The following is a 21,664-nucleotide window of genomic DNA, read 5'->3' on the forward strand; positions in this document are numbered from 1 at the left end:
AGCTCCTGCTAGAACAGAATCAACAAATCTCCTGAAAACAATAAGATCTTACTAACAAGCTTTGCCTGTAAGGCCAAAGCCTCAGAGCTTATTCCTCTGTGCCATCAAGCTCCGTTGTTGTTACTTCATTACAATAAACAAGAGTGTACTGTAATTTATTTTGGGTTAATCCCATATAACATACTCTTGCTGCTATAAATACTCACTAGATAGAAACTAGTTCCCAGCAAATGCACTTTTTACTTGTTTGAGTAACGTTCACTGAAAACTATAGGTCCCAGCTGCCTTACTGAGGAAATGACTGAGCTTTTTTAAAAATCAAAATACATATTTATGACTTGTTAAAGATTTTTGTACTTTGTAGGAACCAGTGGTAAAACCCACAAATCCAAAGGTCCATTCAAATTTAGTGCAAAGTTTAAATACATTTCCAGTAAATTCACATTTCCAAGTCCTACTAGCTGGTGGCATTGGGTGCCATTAAACCGCTACAGGGGACGGGGGCACAATGAGCTGCAGCAATCAAGGGCGCTAGTCAAATGTCAAGCAAATTAGATTGATATGAAAACATTATGGAAATAAGGAATTTGTTTATTTCTGGTATTAATTTGAAGAAGGTTAGTGTGCTTATGTTTTCATCTGCTATTTTCAGTCTCATCAGTTGAAGTTGAGTCATGTGCTTCATGTACATCATGATAAATTTGCCAAGTCTGATCCCATCGAACATTGTTACATTTTACTTTTATCTATATATCAATTTTTCAACGTCAGCCATGTGTTAAAACCTTTTTTTTTTTTTTAAATTGTGACTTGAGAAACAAACAGGAAAGAAAGGAATAACCTCTTTTACAGAACAGATGATTCATTCTTTAAACTGGATCCAGTAGAACTGCCAGTGAATGAAGCACTCTGACCTAAAATGAATGGCTGTGATAGATTAGGCCCGGTAAACCTGCTCTGTGATAAATGTTGGAAGTATTCCATCGTGGATGTAATTAACCAAATAATTTGCTTTATTGAACATATAAGATGCCTTCACACAGGTAACAAAAACAGACAACTGATATGCTTGAAATGAAAAAAGAAAAACCCACATTTTATTGCACTTAAGTTATAAGAAAATAAAATTCTAAGTGAATCAAACAAATACACAATCCCTTTAAGGTTTTTTCTGTCTGTTTTCTTTTTTGCCAGGCAGTTTACATGAACTGAAAAAATAAAACACCTGCAACAAATCTGATTTCTCAAACCAGATCATAAATTAAAACAGAGGGAGAAAACAACGAGAGGAGATAGAGCAAGATTGTTTTCTTTTTTCTTTTTTAATATACAGTGTTATACCACTTTCACAGTTCAGCTTGAGTTGTGACTCTTGGAGATTGAGACGATTTTCGTTTGGCTACAATGTTTCAGTTCACGTTTGTTGCCTTTGTGTTTTTATATTTCCCACTGACGATCCAAGAGGCTGCGACCGCGGTGATTTTCACTGCAACACATGTAACACTAAGACTCCTGGCAGCTCGACCTGTCACTTGATGCTTGTGATGGTCTCCTCTGTTGCTTCAGACATCTTTGAATGGAACAACAATCACACATGGATACAGACAGTTCTTTCATTCACGTGTTAAAGTTGATACATCTGCTAGTTTTTTTTTCTCTTTGCCAGTCCACACAGCATTTGTACATTTCCCCAAAGAACAGGCTGAAAGAGCTTTGTCCCAAGGAATGTGTTTACAAGTTGCCCATTAACACGCTTAACACACGCACTCATGCACGCACACACACGCACGCCAACAGTGTACATCCGCTTGTTTCCTCTCTGCAGGCGATCCCGTCAGTATCTGTCGGACACGCACCCTCCTCTCAGCCTCGTAGAGGCACGTTTGGCTCAAGTTTCAGTGGCAAAAACAAACAAAACAAAACAAAAATGTTGGATGTTATCTTTTGTCATCTTTTGTTGAAGTCCAAACATATAGAGTTCAATTTGGAATTTCGCCTGGGACTAAAACGTCACAGCAAGTAAAAGTTCCAACTCCATTTTTTCCATTCATCTAGCAGCATAAATACAGTTTGGCCACTGGGGGAAAACAGTAGAGGGGAAGGGGCTGGGGGGTTCAGGGGCATTAATCCACAGCGCTTTGAGCAAAGAACCTTTACTTCTCGTTACAGCACCGGCATTGAGGAAACCACCCCAGCTAGTCTGAAAAATTCTGGACAGCATTGATGTTTATGTGGAGACGGAGCTCCAAACCCAGGTATGTAGAAAACAGAAAGGAAGAACAAACAACTCAAACAAAAAGACAAAAAAAAACCTTGTGACATAATGACAGCAAACCTAAACCGAGCAGGTTTCTAATACTGGGATTTGTTGCTGTTGGCAACGGCAAGGAAAGAGAGAGAGAGAAAAAAAAAACATCAATAGAGAAACCCCTTTCATATGATAAACCCAAAAAGGTACTGAAATTCACAGTTGTGTTTGTGTGCGATATTGTAAAGAAATCAAACTACAGAAACCAAGTGGAGAACAAGAACGGAAATGGAGTGACAAGAAACGAGCCTGATTACAGGCTGAACCCTCCAATTTCTCTCCTCTACATCAAGCAGCTTTTTACGTGGAACTGTGTGGAAATTCACCTTTAAATCTCTCCCACCTTCCTCAAATCTTTTCCTACTGTCAATGTTTTCCACTTTTCCGGTTTGAGAGTGTGTGTGTGTGTGTTTGAGGGCGCGTACTGATGGGAGGGGTGGGGCTTTAAAAAATAATATATCTCTGTACATCTCAAAATCTGTCAGGCTTGAAGCGAAACCAAGTCTCTGTGCGAAGCTGACCCCGAACCTCAAGGGTGGAGAGTCACTTCAGAGTTCAGTCGTCATCAGTCGTTCCTTTCTTCTCGTCTTTCTCCCAGCTAATCATGGGACAGACCAGTCATGGCCCCCTGCCCCATTTCCAGCCCAATCCCCTCCAGCTCCACCTCGTACTGGTGGTGGGGGGTCAAAAGCAGGGGCTAAACACATGTGAGGGTCTGTGGCTTTGTCAGTAACATTTACCCAAAAGGGGGACGGGGGAGATAATTGTAGAGGACAGGACAGCCCACTGTTAGTGGTGGTGGTTGCAGATTTTGCGAGTTTGGGTGAAGAGTTCGCGGCTTCGGACCTCTGGTTTCTAGGTGCCTCCTCCCCCATTCTCTCTCTATTCCTTCCTCTCCGCGGTGCGCTCTCTTCATGCTTCCCCACCACGTCCCTTCTCACTTCATGTCCACATCAAAGTCCAGCACCAGCAGCTTGGTCTCTTCTGTGCCATTGCGGCTGCCAACTGCGCACACCAGCTTGGTGTTGGAGGCCCGGATGCGCCACACCACACCGCCGCTGCCGCCACTCTCCAGAGTCACCAGGTTTCGGATGAACTCCCCCGTCTTCAGGTCCCACAGTTTAACTGTGCCATCATCTGAGCTGGTGATGACAAAGTTCTTGTTGAACTGAAGACACGTCACGGCGCTCTGGTGCTTGTGTGGACCTGAATGCACAAAGAAGAGAGATGGTTAGAGGGATGAAGTGTGACATAGAGAAAGAAGAGGACAAGCAATAGTCTTTTTCCACCACAGGAACTTTCCAGGAACCCATTAACCTTTTTAGGTCCTCAGGAACTTTACCTTCTGTTCAGTTATGTACTAAAAACAGTGAAATAACCAGATATCTCACTGCAGGCTATTGTTACAACAGGTGTCTAGCCTTTCTGGCATTTTCAATCTCCATTTCTGCCTCTGCACATCTGATTTCCATCGTGGGGAAAAAAAAAAAAATCACTGTCATGCATCAGTAGATGACAAAGGACAACATGATGACTATGTTACTACTCGTGCAAAAAGTCGTGTCAGATTCTACTCTTCATGTTTCTTCAACTGTGAAGTTCCTGCTGGGTTTTCCACAGTGTTTTATAGCTGATGTGCGCTACCTCACCTGAAATAAAGATCACCTCCACCTCCATACAAACCTACACAGTTACATGAGTAAAAATGAGGCAGCAGCCTCCGTGGCTGAAAAATGAACCCAACAGGAAAGTGCTAAAAACTGCAGTTCCTCAAACGACCAGTTGAGGTTGGCTCCAGAAGCAAGTCAATCCCCACAGAAATAATAAACATGTTTGCAGCCTGGTACAAAGACAGTTTTGGTCTCTGTAGCTAATCTCCCACTTCATGACAACTGCACACTGGGTCGGGTGAATTTTTACTCGCTGTTTAAATTTTAAGGCTTGAAGCTCAGCATAATTGATGGGGAGCCACTGTGAGTGACAGTTGGGTGAGCGTATGTTTACCACAAAGCAACATGCAAAGTTAACGCTCAACACAGGTTCCACCTTTTTGCCCCCACCTTTTGAGCGAGGGACTGCCAAGATGGCGATTGAAGAGCAGCCCACTCTGAACTTAAAAACCATTCTGAAGAAACCTATGGTTGGCCTCACTGGGATTACGTCCATCTTTACGTAGTCTATAGATAAAACATTAAAAAATTCAGGGGAAAAGAGCAAATGCTGTAGGTAAGGTGCTGTTGGTTAGGCTGGCATCTTTTAAGGAAATATCTCACGAGACGAGAGGCTTACCACCTCGAGTAAACACGTTCATGGAGGAAACCCTGACCCAGGCCTCTATAGTTCCTCCTATAGCTCCTCTTCTCATTTCTGATAAGAAGAGGAATGCTGTGAGCAGAGTAGCGGATGAAATGAAAGGGTTGTGGCAGAAGAATCCAGCTACAGAATAAAGAGCTCAAAACAAAAACCTTATTAAGTCAGCGAGAAGGGAAAAGCTTTTCTCTTATTCCCAAAGCTGCTGTGACAGCGCAGTGAGGTCTTCCGACTTTAGTCAGGCTTTAGGATGGGCTGCGGTGAGACGCTCAGGCCTATCACTGTCGCGGAGGCCAAGCAGCTCCAGCTACACCTCCGTCTGCTGTGTTTGTGTGCTGGCATCTGGCAGGACGCCACAGTTAAAGTGAAGATGGCGGCTGCTACTGCTTTCACTGAAGTGACTTTATTTGTGACTGTACGTGTGCAGTGACTTAAGATTTCCCTAAGGACTTGAAAATGATATCGTAATTAAAACAATTAGGGTGACACAAACAAGCTCAGAATCAAGTGCGGGAAAATGAACTGCCTTTTTTTTGCTGAGGTTGCTATAGCAGCTATTTCATTCAGATATTTTATTTCTTTCCGCTTTCACAAACCATTTGCAGAAAAAAATCTGTCAAAATCTCAGTCAACAAGCTTTCACATCTTTTTCGTTTCTGTCTCGGGTTAGTTCAAAGGCTGTGTTATTTACCCAAGTATACAATACTGCTCTGCACCAACCCCCATCATCCCTGCCTCTCTCCTCCCTCCCTCCCCTCTCTACATTACCACAACAAAGCACCCTGCTCCATCAATACCTATACTCTCTTCAGCTGACAGTGATGGCCTTGTTATTGGCCTATTGTCTTATCAAACACACAAATGAATAGCAGAAATTGTCCACTGACCTAATTATATGACCTACAAAGTCACCCTGCCCTCATCCCCTCACTGTAGTCGCCCGCTCTTCACAAGACACACACACATCCTCCCCCCTTGGTTTTATCCCTCCCTCTCCTCAGACTCTCACTGGGGAATCCTTTTGTTCAACGGGTGTGTGTGTTGGTGTTGGAAGGACCAGCACGCAGGGTTGTAGTTTGTTAATGAGGGCATTTAGGGGCGGGGCACTAGTGGTTGCCACTACTATTCAGTAAAGGATTTCCAACTTCCTGTGAGGCACCAGTGTTGCTAATGGAGTTGGAGCTATTCAAACAGACACAAAGAAAATGAGTCTAATCAGGACCAGCAGACCCACAAGGTGGGGGTGTGCGTGTGCACGTGCACGCGCACGCACACACACACGCACGCACGCACGCACGCACGCACGCACGCACGCACGCACGCACGCACGCACGCACGCACACACAGTCTGGGTTTTAACTGGACCATCTCTTTCCAGCCAAGTCCAAACTTTGGTGCTTTTTGTTGGTGCCATTGTTCTACATTTATTTACAGCTCTATATTCATATATTTACAGTTCAGGGCTGTAGTCAAAGAAAATGATTAAATAAAGTAAATAATGGCTGCTCCATTAATCCCCTCTGATTTTCTGCTACAATTTATGGGCTTGAATTTACATGTAGCTGATGCAACAGCCTGCTGGGATGGTGGACTCACCTTGCAGTGTTTGCAGGCACTGGCCCGTCTTGATGTCCCAGATCTTGACAGTGGAGTCTGCGTTGCCTGAGACCAGGATGTTGTCCTTGAGCTCCATGCCACTGGTTAGGGACTGATGCCCCGTTAGCGTGTGGATGCAGTTGCCCGTCTCCACATCCCAGACCCTTATAGATGTGTCCAATGAGCCACTCACCACATGGATCCCATCAAACTAGAGACAGAGAGGATCAATTTAAATTGGCTTTAAATAAAGTTGCCAGTTCAAGGTAACCGCAGATGTCACCTTAACTTGCAGCTGATGGCACAGATGCCTACACAGCATAGTTTGGTTCTATTAACAACCTTAAAATTGAACTCATTGAAATTAATGAATTTTATTGATCTGTGACAGCTGTGCTTTTTGTTCCCACGTTCAAACGTTTTTAAACACTTTTAAAGCCTAATGACACCGCATGGTTCAAAAACCAATCTGTCAGTGCAGTAAACAGCCTCCTCTCTTGCAGCGATGGCACCAGCTAAAGTGCACTGTCATCACACAGAGTGGGTGAGAGGACATCTTAGAGGACACAGGACTTAATTTTTTCCAAACAAACTCAGACACACATTTGTAGAGGACACATTAAAACATAATTAAAATGTACATAAATATGCACAAAATGAAGATAAAAATGTGCAATCAATTGACCCTTTTTATGGATTTTCATGTGCCACAAAAACAACTACCTGAGCACAAGGAGAGATATTTCAGGAAGGCTTACTGTCATAGAGTCACAGAAAGTTTATAGACAATCATCCAGCCAACTGCACCTGCTGTTCCTCAGTTCAAACTTAGCCTCAGCATAACTTATGCATCGCTAAATTGATTTAGTACAAAAACACACAAAATAGTTCATACATAGTGGTTGACTGAATGAATATTCTCACCCAGCAACTGTCAGGTAGAACTGTTACATAGTTCAATGATAAAAGTAACATTAGCTTGCTAACATTTGTTTAGATTGATGCGTAAAAGATGAGTGATATGGAATATGATCAACACTTGTTTTCACAAATTATTCAATTATTTCACAAGTAATAACACAAAATTACAAAACCAATTACTGAACAAACAACATCAGTTATGTTAGCTTAATTGAATATTTTCAACTCATGCTAACATGAATACACACAAAGTTAGGTTCTCATGTGTCCAGATATAAATAAAACAGTCGTTCTGTGGCAGATAATTTTAATATTTTATTTGGCTCCTTAAAAATCTTATGTTTGGGACTGATTTTTACACAATTACAAATTGTAAGTCTTTACTAGATTAGATAAGTTTTGATGTTCAATCTGATTTATTACATTTCTCATTTGAAACTGACAAGTAGTTACTAAGAACCAACTTCACACAAAGAACTCAGTACTGGGTTTACAAATGGCTGATGCAGCCTAATTTAACTGCAGATGTAAACACGGGACTAAATTACGAAATGAAATTTCTTTAACCATTTGCAAACCCTCTGACGTTGATGTCTCAATGTTGTAAAAGCTGCTGTACAAGTGCAGAGAGCCATCAACGCACACGCTGCCTGTCTTTGTGTCTCTGAAGCTGCTCACCTGTAATGAGTACACTCTGTTGGTGTGGCCCTGAAGCGTGTGGAGGCAGGTCTCTGTCTCGGGGTCCCACACTTTAACCATGAAGTCATAGGCACCGCTGACCACCCGCCGGCCATCGTACTGGACGCAGCGCACCGCCGCCACGTGGCCCATGAGGACGTGTAAACACTGACCTGTCTCGATGTCCCAGACGCGCAGCGTGGCGTCACGAGAGCCACTGACCACCCTGAGAAGAAGCATGACAGCAAGTCAAGACACAGTAAAGCTTAAATGTCTGGGTGCGGCACAAACAGTTAAAACGACTGCGACTTCAACAGAGGTCTGAATGTTGAGCTGGATTTTCCCAGAGAAGAACTTCTCCCTCAAGTTATGCGTTCTGTAAGATTAGACTCAACACTCTCCTCACAACTCCTCATTCCAGCTGTGGCAGCTGCATTGACAGAATAATGAGACAGGTTTGAATATGTTCTTTCTCTCATCTGACGAGTAACCCACACAGTCACATTCATGTTCATAATTGAATGTATAACTCATACAGCCGCCCCTGAGTGTCTTCACCCAGAATGAAAAACACCCTTTAGAGAAGAAGACTTATGTTCAGTTCAAGTTCTATATTTTTCCGATAATATTTACAGTTAATATTTAAAAATTTTGTTAAATGTACTGACTGATTGACGTTGCTTTACTTAATTTCTACCCCGACACCTCAATAAAGACTGAGACAAACATTCCTCCATATTATGAAGTTCTCTCTTCCACAGGCTGTTTAGATTGGAATATGCTGTAGATACACAGAGCACATAATCTTTATTTATAAAATGCCTCACGGTGCTACAAAGATGAAAATCACCAACATGTTATTCAATGCCCGCCTGCAGCTCACAGCACTTCCAGTGGGTGAGCAATCAAATGCTACACAAAAACCTTGGTGGGCCCTAAGGCAAAAAGAGCACTTTGAGTCTCTGGAGTGTAATATTGAGTAAATAAGTGAGCAGCAGTTCACTTAAGATGCCTCACAGGGTCTATTTAATCACTATGAGACCACATGCTCACTTTCATACAGATACTGTCCTCCTTTACTGTTGTAGAGCTGCTCTTTTTGCTCAGTGGCAATCACTGTTATGATTCATAGGGAACATGACAGGAATTTTGGACGTTGTGCTTTTTCACTTTCTTACTGAGACTTAAGTGAGAAGATTGTTGCTATGATATGCAGGTTTTTGTAAGGATTAATCAAATGGGATTAAGTGTGTTAATTATTAATGTTTAATTTAGCCTAACCAGAATCTCTTGAGATATATAATTTCTGGCCTCATGGCAACATAATAAAAGTGTCAAATAGCTGCATAAAAACACACATCAATGATCAGAACATGTAACACAACAAGACAGAATATGGCAGACATGAGGAAGATAAAACTAAACTATTTAAAACAATTACTTTCCAAATGAAACATTTTTTGGATGTGATACTGAAATGTCTGACATGAAGTCCACATTTCCAGATGCAGTATAACATCAATGTTCAATGGATTTATTTAGCAGCAACTAAGCTTCAGCTGCAACCAATGATTATTTTCATTACTGATAAATCTGCCCATTTTTTCTTCAGTTAACCTCTTATTCCTTTGGTCTATAACATGTCATAAAATAGTGAGGCCAGGTCTTAAAATGGTACTTAATTATACTTAAAGCAGAAAACCTAAGATATTTTAGTTTGACACCACAGAAGACAAAAAAGCAACAAATCTTCAAACAAATTTCTGCTTAAAAATGACTTAAATCATTAATCCATTATCAAAATAGCTGCAGAATAATCAATTAATTGCCTAATTGTTGCAGCTTTACAATTATTATTTAAATTTCCGAATCAAAAGTTGTATTGTCCAAAAAGTCACTATAGAATTTTTTTTTTTTTGTTTGTTTTTTTTAACTCTTACACAGGTTTAAAAAGGCTTACTGATGATTACTGGTGAGATTGCTCCATACCTTTTCTCATGTAGGTGCATGCAGCGCACTGTTGAGGTATGCCCATAGAGGGTGTGGATACATTCTCCTGTCTCTGCGTTCCAAACCTTGAGTGTGCGATCAGTGGAGCCGCTGATGATAATGTTGTCTCGCATCTGGGATGACCACACGCCCCCTGTGTGGCCCACCAACGTCCGCAGACACTGAAAAGACCACAGAAAAAGAACCTTGGTCAGTAAATGCCTTTGGATGTTAGAAAAGTGAGTTTCAAAGACTTCCAGGGTGATTTCTTTCATACATATTATGAATTAGTTTCATAAAATCACATTTGGGATTCTTTTTTTTTTTCCTTGCATGACCTCAGTTTGCCTTCAGGGAGAAAAGACAAGTAAAATGAAATCTGTGTGACCTTTTATGGGAGGGAAGAGCTCAGTCATTTCTACCTGCTGCTGCCATACTGGGACAAAATCTCTGTCTGAGCTCTCTGCTGGCTTTTATAATTGCTTTTACTTATCAGCTGGAAAAGCGGCCCATTTATTCTCTTTGCCGAATGGGTTGACAACTGTCTTCAATAAAAAATGCGCCCATTCATTTCCATTAGGGATGGTAGATTAGCTATTGATTACAGCAGTTATGGAAATCTTTCTGATCAATTGAATTTGCGTCTCCACGGTTTGTCTCATTTGTCCCTCGATTTAATTATGCTAAATGCATTAAATTTAAATTCTTTGGGGAGAGGGGAAAACTGTGGAGGTGGTCGGTGGTGAGTGTTGTGGTAATGTCAGGTTCGGAGTGGAGCATGTCTCTGAAGTGTACAACATGTGACCCCCTGACTGCAGCTGATAAGCTGCTGAGCGGTGAATGGCAGTGCAGGGCAAGAGGTTTTATTGCAGCGAGTGAAAGAGGAAGATGACGCTGCAGCCTGTCTCAACCCGCTCTGTCCTGTTTTAAAGAGAATCACTTCATTAACTGTGGGCCAATGTGGCATGTCCTTACACTCAACCTCAGTGCAGTGTTAAAAATCTCTTGTTTATCACTGTGGCCCCTTTTCATAGATGAAGAGAGAATACTGCAGCTGGAAAAATATCTGACTAAACTACACTTTATTGCACATTTAAAATGTGTCATAAACATGTGGTATATTATCCAGATTACTTACAACTTTTTGACTGTCCAACATGCATCTTTATCCACATTTGTGACAAATCTGTGCTACTGTTGTGTAAATTTTTCTCGTGAATCGAAGCCAGTGGTTGAGGTTCCAAGAACAAGAATCAGAGTGTGATTAGAGCCTACTCAAACACTGCGTGGGAAGAGAGAATATCTGAAATGAAGGGCTTAGGCATCTTTATCTGTCTGTGAAACAAACAGAAAATAAGCCCGTCCCTGAGAGTGAAAGAAGATTAGCATTCTTTTAATGAACCTGTGAAGGACCTTCTTTGAACATGAGGTATTTCATACAATGCCTTACACTTGCATTATATTTTCCTCTTCATTTTAAGCAAAACAAATCAGTGGGTGGATATCCAGTATAGCAGCCACAATAACCACAATATACTCTAAATACTGCAGTTTTCCCTTTGTATTGATAAATCCATCTGGCTTGACCTTAGCAGGAAATATCAAAAAGTTAGGGTCAATGGTACTGAAGGTGCAATGAGTTATTGCTTTGCAAAGGTTAAAACTAACTACCTCAGGTCAAGCTGTCATTATTACAGACTCACACACATGATTAAAAGATTTCTGAGGCTACAGTTGAATCTACATTAGATGCTTTTTCCAGAGGAGAGAGATCAAGAAAAAGAGATTTAAGATGTCTCATGATTATCTATGGAAAATGTTTCTTGAGCTTGGCTGGCAGGAGTCTATTTAACACACCTCAAATGTAGATCCAATCAACACTTTCTACATATTAAACAACCTAACCCATAAAGTAACTGATGGTTTAACATAAAAGTAATGACAATTTTCTGCTTCCCTGTTTTGCTTTCCAGACATTAGAATATGCAATAACCCCACATTGTCCTGATTAACAATAAAATGATCCTGGCAGAGGAAATATCTTGCTGCTGCCTCCTTCATGATTTTCTTTGGCCATGTGAGACACCATGATGCCTGATATCAAAGTGTGTTAACCCGACATGCTTTTCTCTACAACTGTAAAAACTGACCATGCTCTCAGCTTTAAACTACTACTTTTAACAGAGAAATACTGGTGGAACCAGGGACAGAAATGAACTGGTGAAGTCCAAAGGTATTCTGAGAGCAATGTGAGGATGTCAACATGTTTGCCCTTTTCCCTTCCTTGTGCTACAGATTTGTGACATGGGTACCAACTGACTCAAAACACTGACAAGGCTGACGTCACGTCAGAAACGTACAGATAACTACACTGTGCCTTCCTCCAGAGAAAAAGGTATTATTATGAAAACAGTATAACACAGCCTCTGTTGTGCATAACTGCTAGATGGCCTTCATGGATTTAATTCAGCAGTGTAAGTAGTAATCTCTCGATATCTAATCATTTTAGCAATATTCCAATCGGTTTCACAGCTCCGAGAGCAATCCCTAATCTCTGTTACTTAAAAAGAGGTGAAGGTAAACTGGGTGTCCATGCAGCTAAAGCATCTGGCAGAGGACACCTCTCCCTGGATATGACAGCGGTCCACAGGTCTGCCAGCTTAGATCAGACTGACAGCTGAGGTTGCCGCTGACAGGCACCACCAAGGACATACGCTGATCTGTTAAACACCAGACAGCCACCTTTGAAGCAATGAGATGTGTGCTGCTGTTTGTGTTCCTGGATGGAAGATTGACATCTCTTGCTGAAGCTGCAGGACAACGCAGAGACAAAGGTCCATCAGGTAAAGACAGAGCCTTTGAGCGTTGACTCAGCAAAGGCTACTTCAGCAGGAACACAAGCTTTAATAAAATTCCTCCAAACCAGAAATCTGAACCGCGGATTCAAGTTTGAACCAAGGCTCTTAGTCATTTTAATATCAAACTCTTGAGTTTGTTCAATCTCTGATGCAATATTTTCACCACAATCAAATCCCCATTGTCTTACCTGATCACTAAGCAACGGCCCACTTCTTTGAAAGGTGTGGAGGCATTAACATATAATGTGCTCATATAATAATTCCCCGATTGACTCACAGCAAGAGTTCAATTCACTCAGTTTTTTATATAACTAGATAAATCAAGGGCAAGACTAAACTGGCTGCAAAGATGAAACATTAGTAAGTATCTGTCTTAGTTTTTTGTTGAAGGGCATCTGATGAATATTTGTTGAACATTTCAAAATGCAAGCCACGTCCCTGCAAATAACCCTGTTGATATGATCTGTATTCTGTGCTAAAAACGCCCTGTGAGTTTGAAACATACTCAATTCATAAACAAATCTTCAAGAGAGAAAAATGATATTGGACAGATTCATTAAACAATGGATAGAAACATCTGTTATGATCCTGTCAGCATCACATCTGATGCGCTGTTTGAAGCTGAATTGGGGATACTGCAAGCGGAAAATATCATGAGGACATTTTGACGCTGCACAGTGATGCAATATCACTTAATTCACCCGACACTGTCTGGTTCACAGGGGAATCTTTTTGATCGCTCCAAATTGAACACAAAGTTTTGGATGAAAAAGGAGCGCAAGTATCTGAGAGGAAGCGTTAACACTGCTCTACCTCTGGCAAAATTTGTCTACCGTGTGACCAATTTCTTTTTCCATCCTATCAATTTAAATCCTCTACCTACAGTGCAAGCTGCCAGAGCTGCATTTTAAATCTTTCCTCTGAAGAAAGGTTGCCACTGATCTCAGAGAGCATGAGGCAATTTACCCTTGTAATCTATAATCGTCCACCAAACTCATTACCGATTTGTGGGGACGGCTTTTGTCTGTTGAATGAAAAGCAAACCAAAAATCAAATGTAAGTGACAGAATGGAGAAGAGAAAACTTCAATATAATGGCATTAGACTGAAATAAGAGTTCCTCATCTCTCTTGATCTTCATGTTTCTACCTCTTATTGATCCAGTGCAGAGTAAAACCAAAGTTCTGGTGTTAGCAGCTGAGCTGTGGAAGGATCGCCTGAGCTTTTCTTGAGGTTAGAGGATTTATGTGAGAAGTAAAAGTCACACCAAGGTCAAACAAAACACTTCTTACAAGACAGATATGGGGGAGAGATTTTCCTACCATCTTGGCCATTTGCAAAATGAAGGACAAGGAGATATGAAAGAGAAGAGGAATGGATATTGGCATTGGATTGCAGACCGCAAGAAGCATTCATTCCTTCATCACAAACTGTGGAACATCTTGAGATCTCTGACAGCCACTTTATGGGCTTGCATCTCAAGGGGATGAACTGATGGTGAGGAAAACGTAGCAATCAAGTCCTCAAATAAGCTGGCAAAGACTGTAAAGGATGTTGACAACAGGGAGGAAAAACAAATGCAGGTGCTGGGAATCCCATTGTATTTTTACTTTACAGTTTTACTGGCATCGACAGCCACTTCACCCGAAATGGTCGACTGGACTTAATTGGCCATTCCTCTCCAGCGAGGGATTCTCTCTCTGGTGCTGAGAGCTAAATAAGCAAAGAGATGAAATCCACAGAAGGGATCTCAATGCTGCACCCAAACACAGACAGATTTAAGCTCATCTCTTCCTCACGACTAATGTAAACAAACAATTCTGAGCCGGCTTTGCATTGGAGAAACGTCAGTCTGAATGCATGATGGTTTCACAAAAAACAGTAGAGCCTGCTGGTGACTCATCGCAGAATGCCACAACCAACGTGGAGCTGCTGCAGCTGTAACTCAACAACTTGTCCAGATACAAGTCTTAGGGTGAAGGAGAGTCAGTTGCCTAGTGGGTGACCTTGGTGGAATCTGCTCGGATCAACAAATGCTGTGACTATTATGTGTGTAATCACCAGTCGGCTGAATGCCAACTTTACTATCTGTTAGACCGGGACTTTGCAAGAATGAAAAGCAAGCTCTCAGGTCTATTGTGTCCAACAGAAAGAGAAACCTGCTGCAGTGTGATCATGCAGAATATCAATTTCTCTAAGGGCTTTTTTTTTCTTTTTTTTTTTTTTATAACGAGTTCACAGCCCAACCTTATCTCATTTATTTGAGTAAAGGTGAACGCAACAGGGTTGGAATGAAAAATATGCAATAGCAGTGTACAGAGGATTTTTATTAAAAAGCTCTTTTGAAAATCCAACACAGAGGCATGAAAGTGTGGTGATTTACAACAATCTGTGAACCTTTCCCCAACACCACAGTGCAACAACTGCCTTTCTGTTTAATACACAGTGTAAACCTGCAGCACAAGCCCTGTGTGGCTGCACCAGCTTTGGCTATGAATACTAACACTCCTTGCGGACATGTGCTGTGTTACAACTCTGCAAAATGGCTAAAGGTAAGAGGAGAGAATAGATGGTTAGATGGGAGTCCTGTGTTTTTATGTGACAGAGCAAATATCACCAACTATCAGGTAAGTGTAGGCTGTACACATGCACACAGTAAGGTGCTAGACAGGCAGCTGTTGTTTATGTTGTATGTGTAGCTAAATATAAAATTTGCTATGTATGATGACAAAAAGTCTTTATAGCTAGTAAACAGTGGTCCTTCACTTTTAAATTAATAAGTCTGAAAAACTTCAGGAAAATTATTTGATGTGAGCTGTGTGCCTAGAGTCCATTAACATCTGACTATACTACAGCACAGAAAGGAAGGAAGCCATTAAGACTAAAGGACTAAACAGGAAATGTAAAAGTAGTTAACCCTTACCTTTCCTGTGATAGCTGACCAGACTTTCAGCGTGTTGTCGTCAGAGCCGCTGACGATGCGGTTGCCACAGAACTGGAGGCAGGTGATCACATGGTCATCATGACCTTTCAGCACCTTTGAGATGGGTCAGATAGAAAAGGAGATGCAATGAGAAGGATGGAGAAGAAGGATGTAGGATGACAAAGCAAATGGCAAGAACTGATGATGACAATGACACGTCTCTGGAGCTTTACACATCAAAGAAAAGAGGCGACAGGAAAATGTCATCAAGTGCTGCAGGTGTACACAGCTCTTTAAGCAGAGGTGTGTGTGTGTGTGTGTGTGTGTGTGTGTGTGTGTGTGTGTGTGTGTGTGTGTGTGTGTGTGTGTGGTCTCCGCTGGTTTATACTGGGTCATAGGACTGCTAGCTCAGCAAAAGACAGAGCACACTGCATATGCAAGGAGTATGAAGAGCACAGTAACCAAATTTACATCAGTGTCGGACTAAAATAACCTGCGGCTGTTACTAAAGGAGCAAAGGCGTCTAAGGCCCATTTAGGCTCAACTCCAGCATGCCCTTATGCTTTATGGGAAACCTCTGAACAGGCGAAAGATGAAGTCTTTAGACTGATGGAGAATAAGATCATCCTGTGCTCCAGCTCAATTATCATTCAATGTGAATACTGCAAAGCATGGACCTGACCCATCACTAACTTTCCATCAGCTCCACACTTCACACCCTTATTGAACCATCTTTCTGTGACTCCAAGTCTTTTGATATCAGATCTATAAGATCAGCTGGGTGGAGGCAAACCTGAGGGGAATTAAAGTTTGAAGAAAGAGCTACCTTGGGTGATTTGAGGTCCCCTCTCCTCCAGTTGGTGTCTATTCTGTGCTGCCTGATGTAAGCACTCTTCCAGGGACTGTGAGTGAAGCCAGGCTTGACGATTTTCCTCTTCTTGAGGGGCAGAGGCTCATCGATGCCTGGTAGGAAAGAGATGGAAGCTAATTGAACTAACAAACTTTATTTTAAAACAGGTACAAACACAATATTAAGCACAATGTTGTTGGCCACAGCGGTAGCTCCAGACTACTCCTGCTGGGTGACTGCATGTTGTCTGTCTGCATGTGTTGTGGAGACTTGAGACTCACCTTCTTCCCTGCATTTCTCCCTCCACAGCAGGTTGTCCTCTGCCAGGATGCGCCAGTAGCGACACGTCTGGGCTGCTTGGAGGAGGTCCTTCGGTTCCAGGAACGACAGCACATACAAAGCCAGCTGTTGAAAGACATGGAGGAGGAATGTGAGAGGTGTAAATGGAAGAGAAGACACAAAGAGGACCCACTATTTACTACAGCGGGTGTATACAACAGTGCAAACACCTCATAGAAGAGGACTTCAAGTCTGAAGTAACGAAACCACAATAACCAAAAAAAAAAAAAAAAACACACTTGCAGAACAAACTATGAGCATAAATCCAACTGACAAGGGTACACATTTGTACTACCGTAGAACTGAATCAACATTTCTATGAAAGCCCAACAAAAAATATACAATAGGAGCTTCACAGAGCAGGTAATGATGCCAGTGATACAGTTTGTTAAGCCAAAGCCGGGAAATAAAGACACAATACCTGGTATAATGAGCATAAATCTGGACCCCTGAGCAATGAAAAAAGGCATTTGGTCTGCTGCTTTTCCACTGTTTTTTCAGACATTTTCAAACAGGTATATATTTGGACAAAGCTCTCAACACACAATATCTGTTTGAGCTGTAAAATGATGTGGTGGATCAACCGTTAGGTCGAGCGATAGTCCTGTATCATCATAAAAAGAGAATGATTATGGGTTCATTTTACAGAATGAGGTGTAACCCATTGTGCAAATATTGTTCTTTCATTATATTACAATAATCCGAGATCATACTGACCTACAACACGCTGTGTAACAAATTCAAGAGTGGTGTCATGAACATCAGGATTGACCCAAATGACTGTCTGGCATCTCCAACAACCAGGGACCGGCTTTACAAAGATATTTTAGACTGGTCTTAATTTTGCTCTGAAATTAGTCTCATGTAGAGCTGCAACGTCACTAATCAATCTGATTATTTTCTTGAATAATTGGTCTATAAAATATTGAAAAAAATCATTTTATCATTTTAATATCCAGTATATTCTGGATATTCAGTTTACTGTCACATAGAACATTACAGTTTCACAAACAACAACCGACTGAAAGGTTAGCTGCCCTATCCCAGGCTTGACTCTGAGCTAAAAGTCAAATTCCATGGCAACAATCAGTGACACCTGCTGACCAGTGGCACCAAATGATAAAAAACTATATTTGTGGTTTTCTAACTGTGTCATAGAGAGAGTAATGAGAAGGGAAAGAGTTTTTAGAGACCACAGCTTTGACAGATGTTTTCACATTCCGTATATCAATATCCTGTCTTTGATGCTCCTGTTGACTGTGGGATTACTAGTATTTACTGTCATCACAACTTTTTTCCATTGTTACATTCTGTACTGAACTCTTCTAGTAAAATGTAATTGTTGAAATCTTCTGGAAGGCAAATATTTTCTGCTGGGGCTACTACTCAGTTAGTTTAGATTTTTTAGTTTTTAAGCCATAGTCAATGACAAGTCCATGACAAGTTCTGAAGCGCCTGCTTTCTCAAAGATTTGTAGTTTTCTTGTCTAATATCTGATTTTATGCACTCAAAAATGTTGTTGAAAATATTCAGCCTGAGGTAATTTTGAGAGCTAGACCTTACTTGGTACTTGACACTCACAAGGTTTTTAGGGCATTTTGTCTACTTTCTGAGGGTCTTCAGGTGTTACAGTGATAATTCTAAGTTTGTTCCATGTGATTTGGCCCAAACAAGACCCCTCACAAACCCTGACTTACCTCAACCACACCTGTTTAAGCCAGCAGTCATTACCAAATTGAGGGTATTTCTAAAGTTTTATGAATGAACCTCTGGTCAGTGATTGCTTTTTGAGCCCGACACCAAACTTTCTGCAGATACTCTTCATACACGATCAATTCCAGTTGTATCTATTGTGCGACCACAAGCATTATCCTGTTCGAATTACTTGACAGCGCCACCCGATATATTTCCAGCAGCTCCGACAGAGAGCAGACATGGGATTACCAAAAGAAGTCAAAGGGAACAAGATATAAAAAAGGAGAAAGAGCAAAGGGAAAATAAAATGAAAACAGAGGGCTCGTGTACTGCTGTGAACACACGTTGCTATTTGTGTCTTTGGCTTTGGAACAAGTGGTGGAGACACCTTGAAATCTTGCATCCGATTGCTTCACTCTCTATGCTGCCCCCCCTTCATCCTAAACACCTGCCAGACAGAGACAAGGCGTTGAGTATTTGATCAGCTCCACAAGATACAGTGGATTGAGGCTGTTTCATAGGAATTTCCCTTATGTGATCTTATTGTCATTGTGGCACTTCTGCATTGTCAGTTACGATGCAGAGCAAAAATAAGACACCAACTATGAACGCATTTAGATGATGTGAGGGTAGACTGCGACAGTATTAGGGCTGGAGAGGAAGCCTCGTCTCTCTATTGTCAGGTATGTTCATTCAGAATTGACATGTACCACAAAGGATTCCCATGGGAGATCAGGTCAGAGGAAAGAGGCAGAGGAGGATAAGGGCTAAAGAGGGAGTTGTGAATTGATAACAGAGAAGGGGGATTCAGGAACTCACCTCTTTGGGCAGCAGGGAGATAAAGTCTCGCTGAAACTGCGGCTCTATCACCTGCATCATATGCTTGACTTGTGTGGGCTCACAGCTGTCAATCAACTCATCCAGTGCCAGCAGCTTCTCTGGGCCAGTCCAGCTCTGGAACAGAGGAAAGAGCATGTTGTTAAAAAAAAAAAACAACAAAAAAAAAACTTGACATAAAATAAGTGCATTCAAATTTGATAGGAACAAAGGCAACTGAAAAACATGATCAGTTGCACAGGACAAATGCTTAGGACCTGTTAGACCTTTATAGTCTCAACTTTACTAATAACAGTCAACTCAAGATGAGATCCAGGAAACCTGACCCTATAGAACTTTAGGTTTACTATGTTTAGATGGCAGTAAGCTGAATTTATAGTTGATGCAAGGGGTTCGTAGGAGTGCCACTGAAGGTACCTCTGGCATAGGCTTTGATTTATACTTAGTTTCTTTTTTATGTCACTGCAGTCTGTACACTTCTCTCTTCACCATCCTCTCCAGTTCTCAAAATAAATATTGCAAGTTGGCTATCACAGGTGGCAATGCACCAGTTGAACACTGTCAGGATATTATTAATTGCATTTCCACATCTGGACTGCCACACCCAACACAGCTGTACACATACAGTGTTAAATGAAAACACAGCACTGGGGCGTTACAGGCTGATTGTCCTGGTTTACCTCCATCAAACCAGATACCCCCGTGTCCTTATGTAAGGTTGTTGTTTTTTTTCTTTGAAAGTCTGACACCTTGATTGGAGCATCTTGGAAAGATCCAGCTTCGTGCTGTATGTCTGTAGCACTCTAATGTTCCCTACGTGCCCTCAGCAGCAGAGAGTTGCTTGAGGCACCAGCCTATGGCTAGTAGCCAACACATTAGTGGAAAATTTGTACATCAGGAACAAGGCACTATCAGCAGCATTATTATGGCTCTGTGGGGTTTTGTTTCTTCTGCTTCAATGTTCAGTTGTCTAATGCTGGCGGCTGAATAGCACTGTACTGTACATTGGACCAAACAGCCACAGTTGTTTTCCCCTGTGGAGCACTGAAATCTAACAATGATTACAGGCTAGGAGGCAGGATGGAAAATCTGGCACACGCAAACCACCTGTAATTTGGCAGCTAAAAGCTTTAGCCAGAGGTGCTGGTTGCGGAGGTAATCAAGGGGTTCAGAGACCCTCCCCCAAAACAGAGGGAGGACAACGCAACAGTTACTCATGTGTTACAACATCTTCTCCCTTAGATTATAGGTACTTTTGTTCAAACAGAATCCTTAAGACCAGTTTCACAAGTCCCAACCTGAGAAGGGATTTTTCATTTAGACTGCTAGTAAATCCTCTAACCTCTTGTTATCTATCCATAAACCTACTTTGCTATATTTAATATTCAATGTGGAGGGTTTTTGTTGTCGTGCATATTTTTTAGAATATAAAAAAACAACTTCCTTATATGTTTAGGACCTTTCATGGATCCTTGTGAGGTGTAAACATTGTAGAACATTCCTGATTATTTATCTCAAATCAAACTTCAGATATCAGTGACATCCAGAAGTCTCCAATATAAACTCTTGTGTTTAATTGTGGTTTATAGTTTCTGATAATCCATATTTCTGCTCAACATGCCAGGCCTACTTCTGCCTTAGTACCTGATTTCTTAAATTTCCCAGAATTTCTTTCAACAAATCCCCTGAGAATAGCTGTGATACAAACCGGCAGTCAACATCTACGATCACAGTGCTGATTAGTGGAACATGCAGGGAATTCAGGCTGGCTTGATCATGCACAAGTGTTACTCTTTTGATCAGCTAATCATTATGATGATGTGGTGCTGATGAAGTACAGCAGTTCAGACATTCAGGGAAACACTTTAGTATCTGCTGAAAAAGTCCTGCTGAATCCTTCAGCCTTCAAAAAGACCAAAAAGGTTACAGAAATATGACTGCCATGAGCTACAAAGACACAAAGACACTGAAGAGGCAATTATTTCATTCTTCATCATAACACTGACTGGCTCTGCCTTGTGGTTTAGATAAAGTTTAGTAGGACAAATGAGTAATTTAAATTTATTTAAGATTTTAACAATGTACAGTCAAGCCAGATGTGCCTGTATGTTGGCTGTATATGGCTCCGTAAATAGTAATAATAGTCCAGCATTTTGGGGAAAAAAGCTTATTTGCTATATTATCAAGAAATAGGTGGTTAATTTTTGTACAGATTAAACAAATGAGATACAGTACCAGTGAAAAGTTTGGACACATTTTCCTATTCAAGTGAATGGGAAAGTGTGTATGAATTTTTCACTGGTTGTGTATAACAGGATAATAAGTGAGCTTTAGAGGTGCTCGTAGGCAGATATTGTTTGT

General features: G+C 41.3%; 1 protein-coding gene across 4 annotated transcripts in view; it reads right to left on the reverse strand.

Annotated features, from left to right (window-relative positions):
• Positions 1 to 990: 990 nt before the first annotated feature.
• Positions 991 to 21,664, reverse strand: part of fbxw7 (F-box and WD repeat domain containing 7) — a 115,253-nt gene continuing 94,579 nt past the window's right edge. For all 4 annotated transcript variants that reach the window (XM_071505676.1, XM_071505675.1, XM_071505677.1 and 1 more), the window contains 8 exons: positions 19,286 to 19,420; positions 16,714 to 16,837; positions 16,409 to 16,545; positions 15,583 to 15,696; positions 9,803 to 9,984; positions 7,814 to 8,039; positions 6,215 to 6,425; positions 991 to 3,514 (listed from right to left, as the gene is read on the reverse strand). In XM_071505676.1, the coding sequence (XP_071361777.1) occupies positions 3,246 to 3,514; positions 6,215 to 6,425; positions 7,814 to 8,039; positions 9,803 to 9,984; positions 15,583 to 15,696; positions 16,409 to 16,545; positions 16,714 to 16,837; positions 19,286 to 19,420 (1,398 nt within the window). In that variant the 3' untranslated portion in view covers positions 991 to 3,245. The remainder of the gene's footprint in view (positions 3,515 to 6,214; positions 6,426 to 7,813; positions 8,040 to 9,802; positions 9,985 to 15,582; positions 15,697 to 16,408; positions 16,546 to 16,713; positions 16,838 to 19,285; positions 19,421 to 21,664) is intronic.

Source organism: Trachinotus anak, unplaced genomic scaffold (assembly GCF_046630095.1).
Source record: "Trachinotus anak isolate AG129_WGS33_773 ecotype Australia unplaced genomic scaffold, CSIRO_AGI_Tana_v1 ptg000019l, whole genome shotgun sequence".
In the NCBI taxonomy this organism is placed as follows: domain Eukaryota; kingdom Metazoa; phylum Chordata; class Actinopteri; order Carangiformes; family Carangidae; genus Trachinotus; species Trachinotus anak.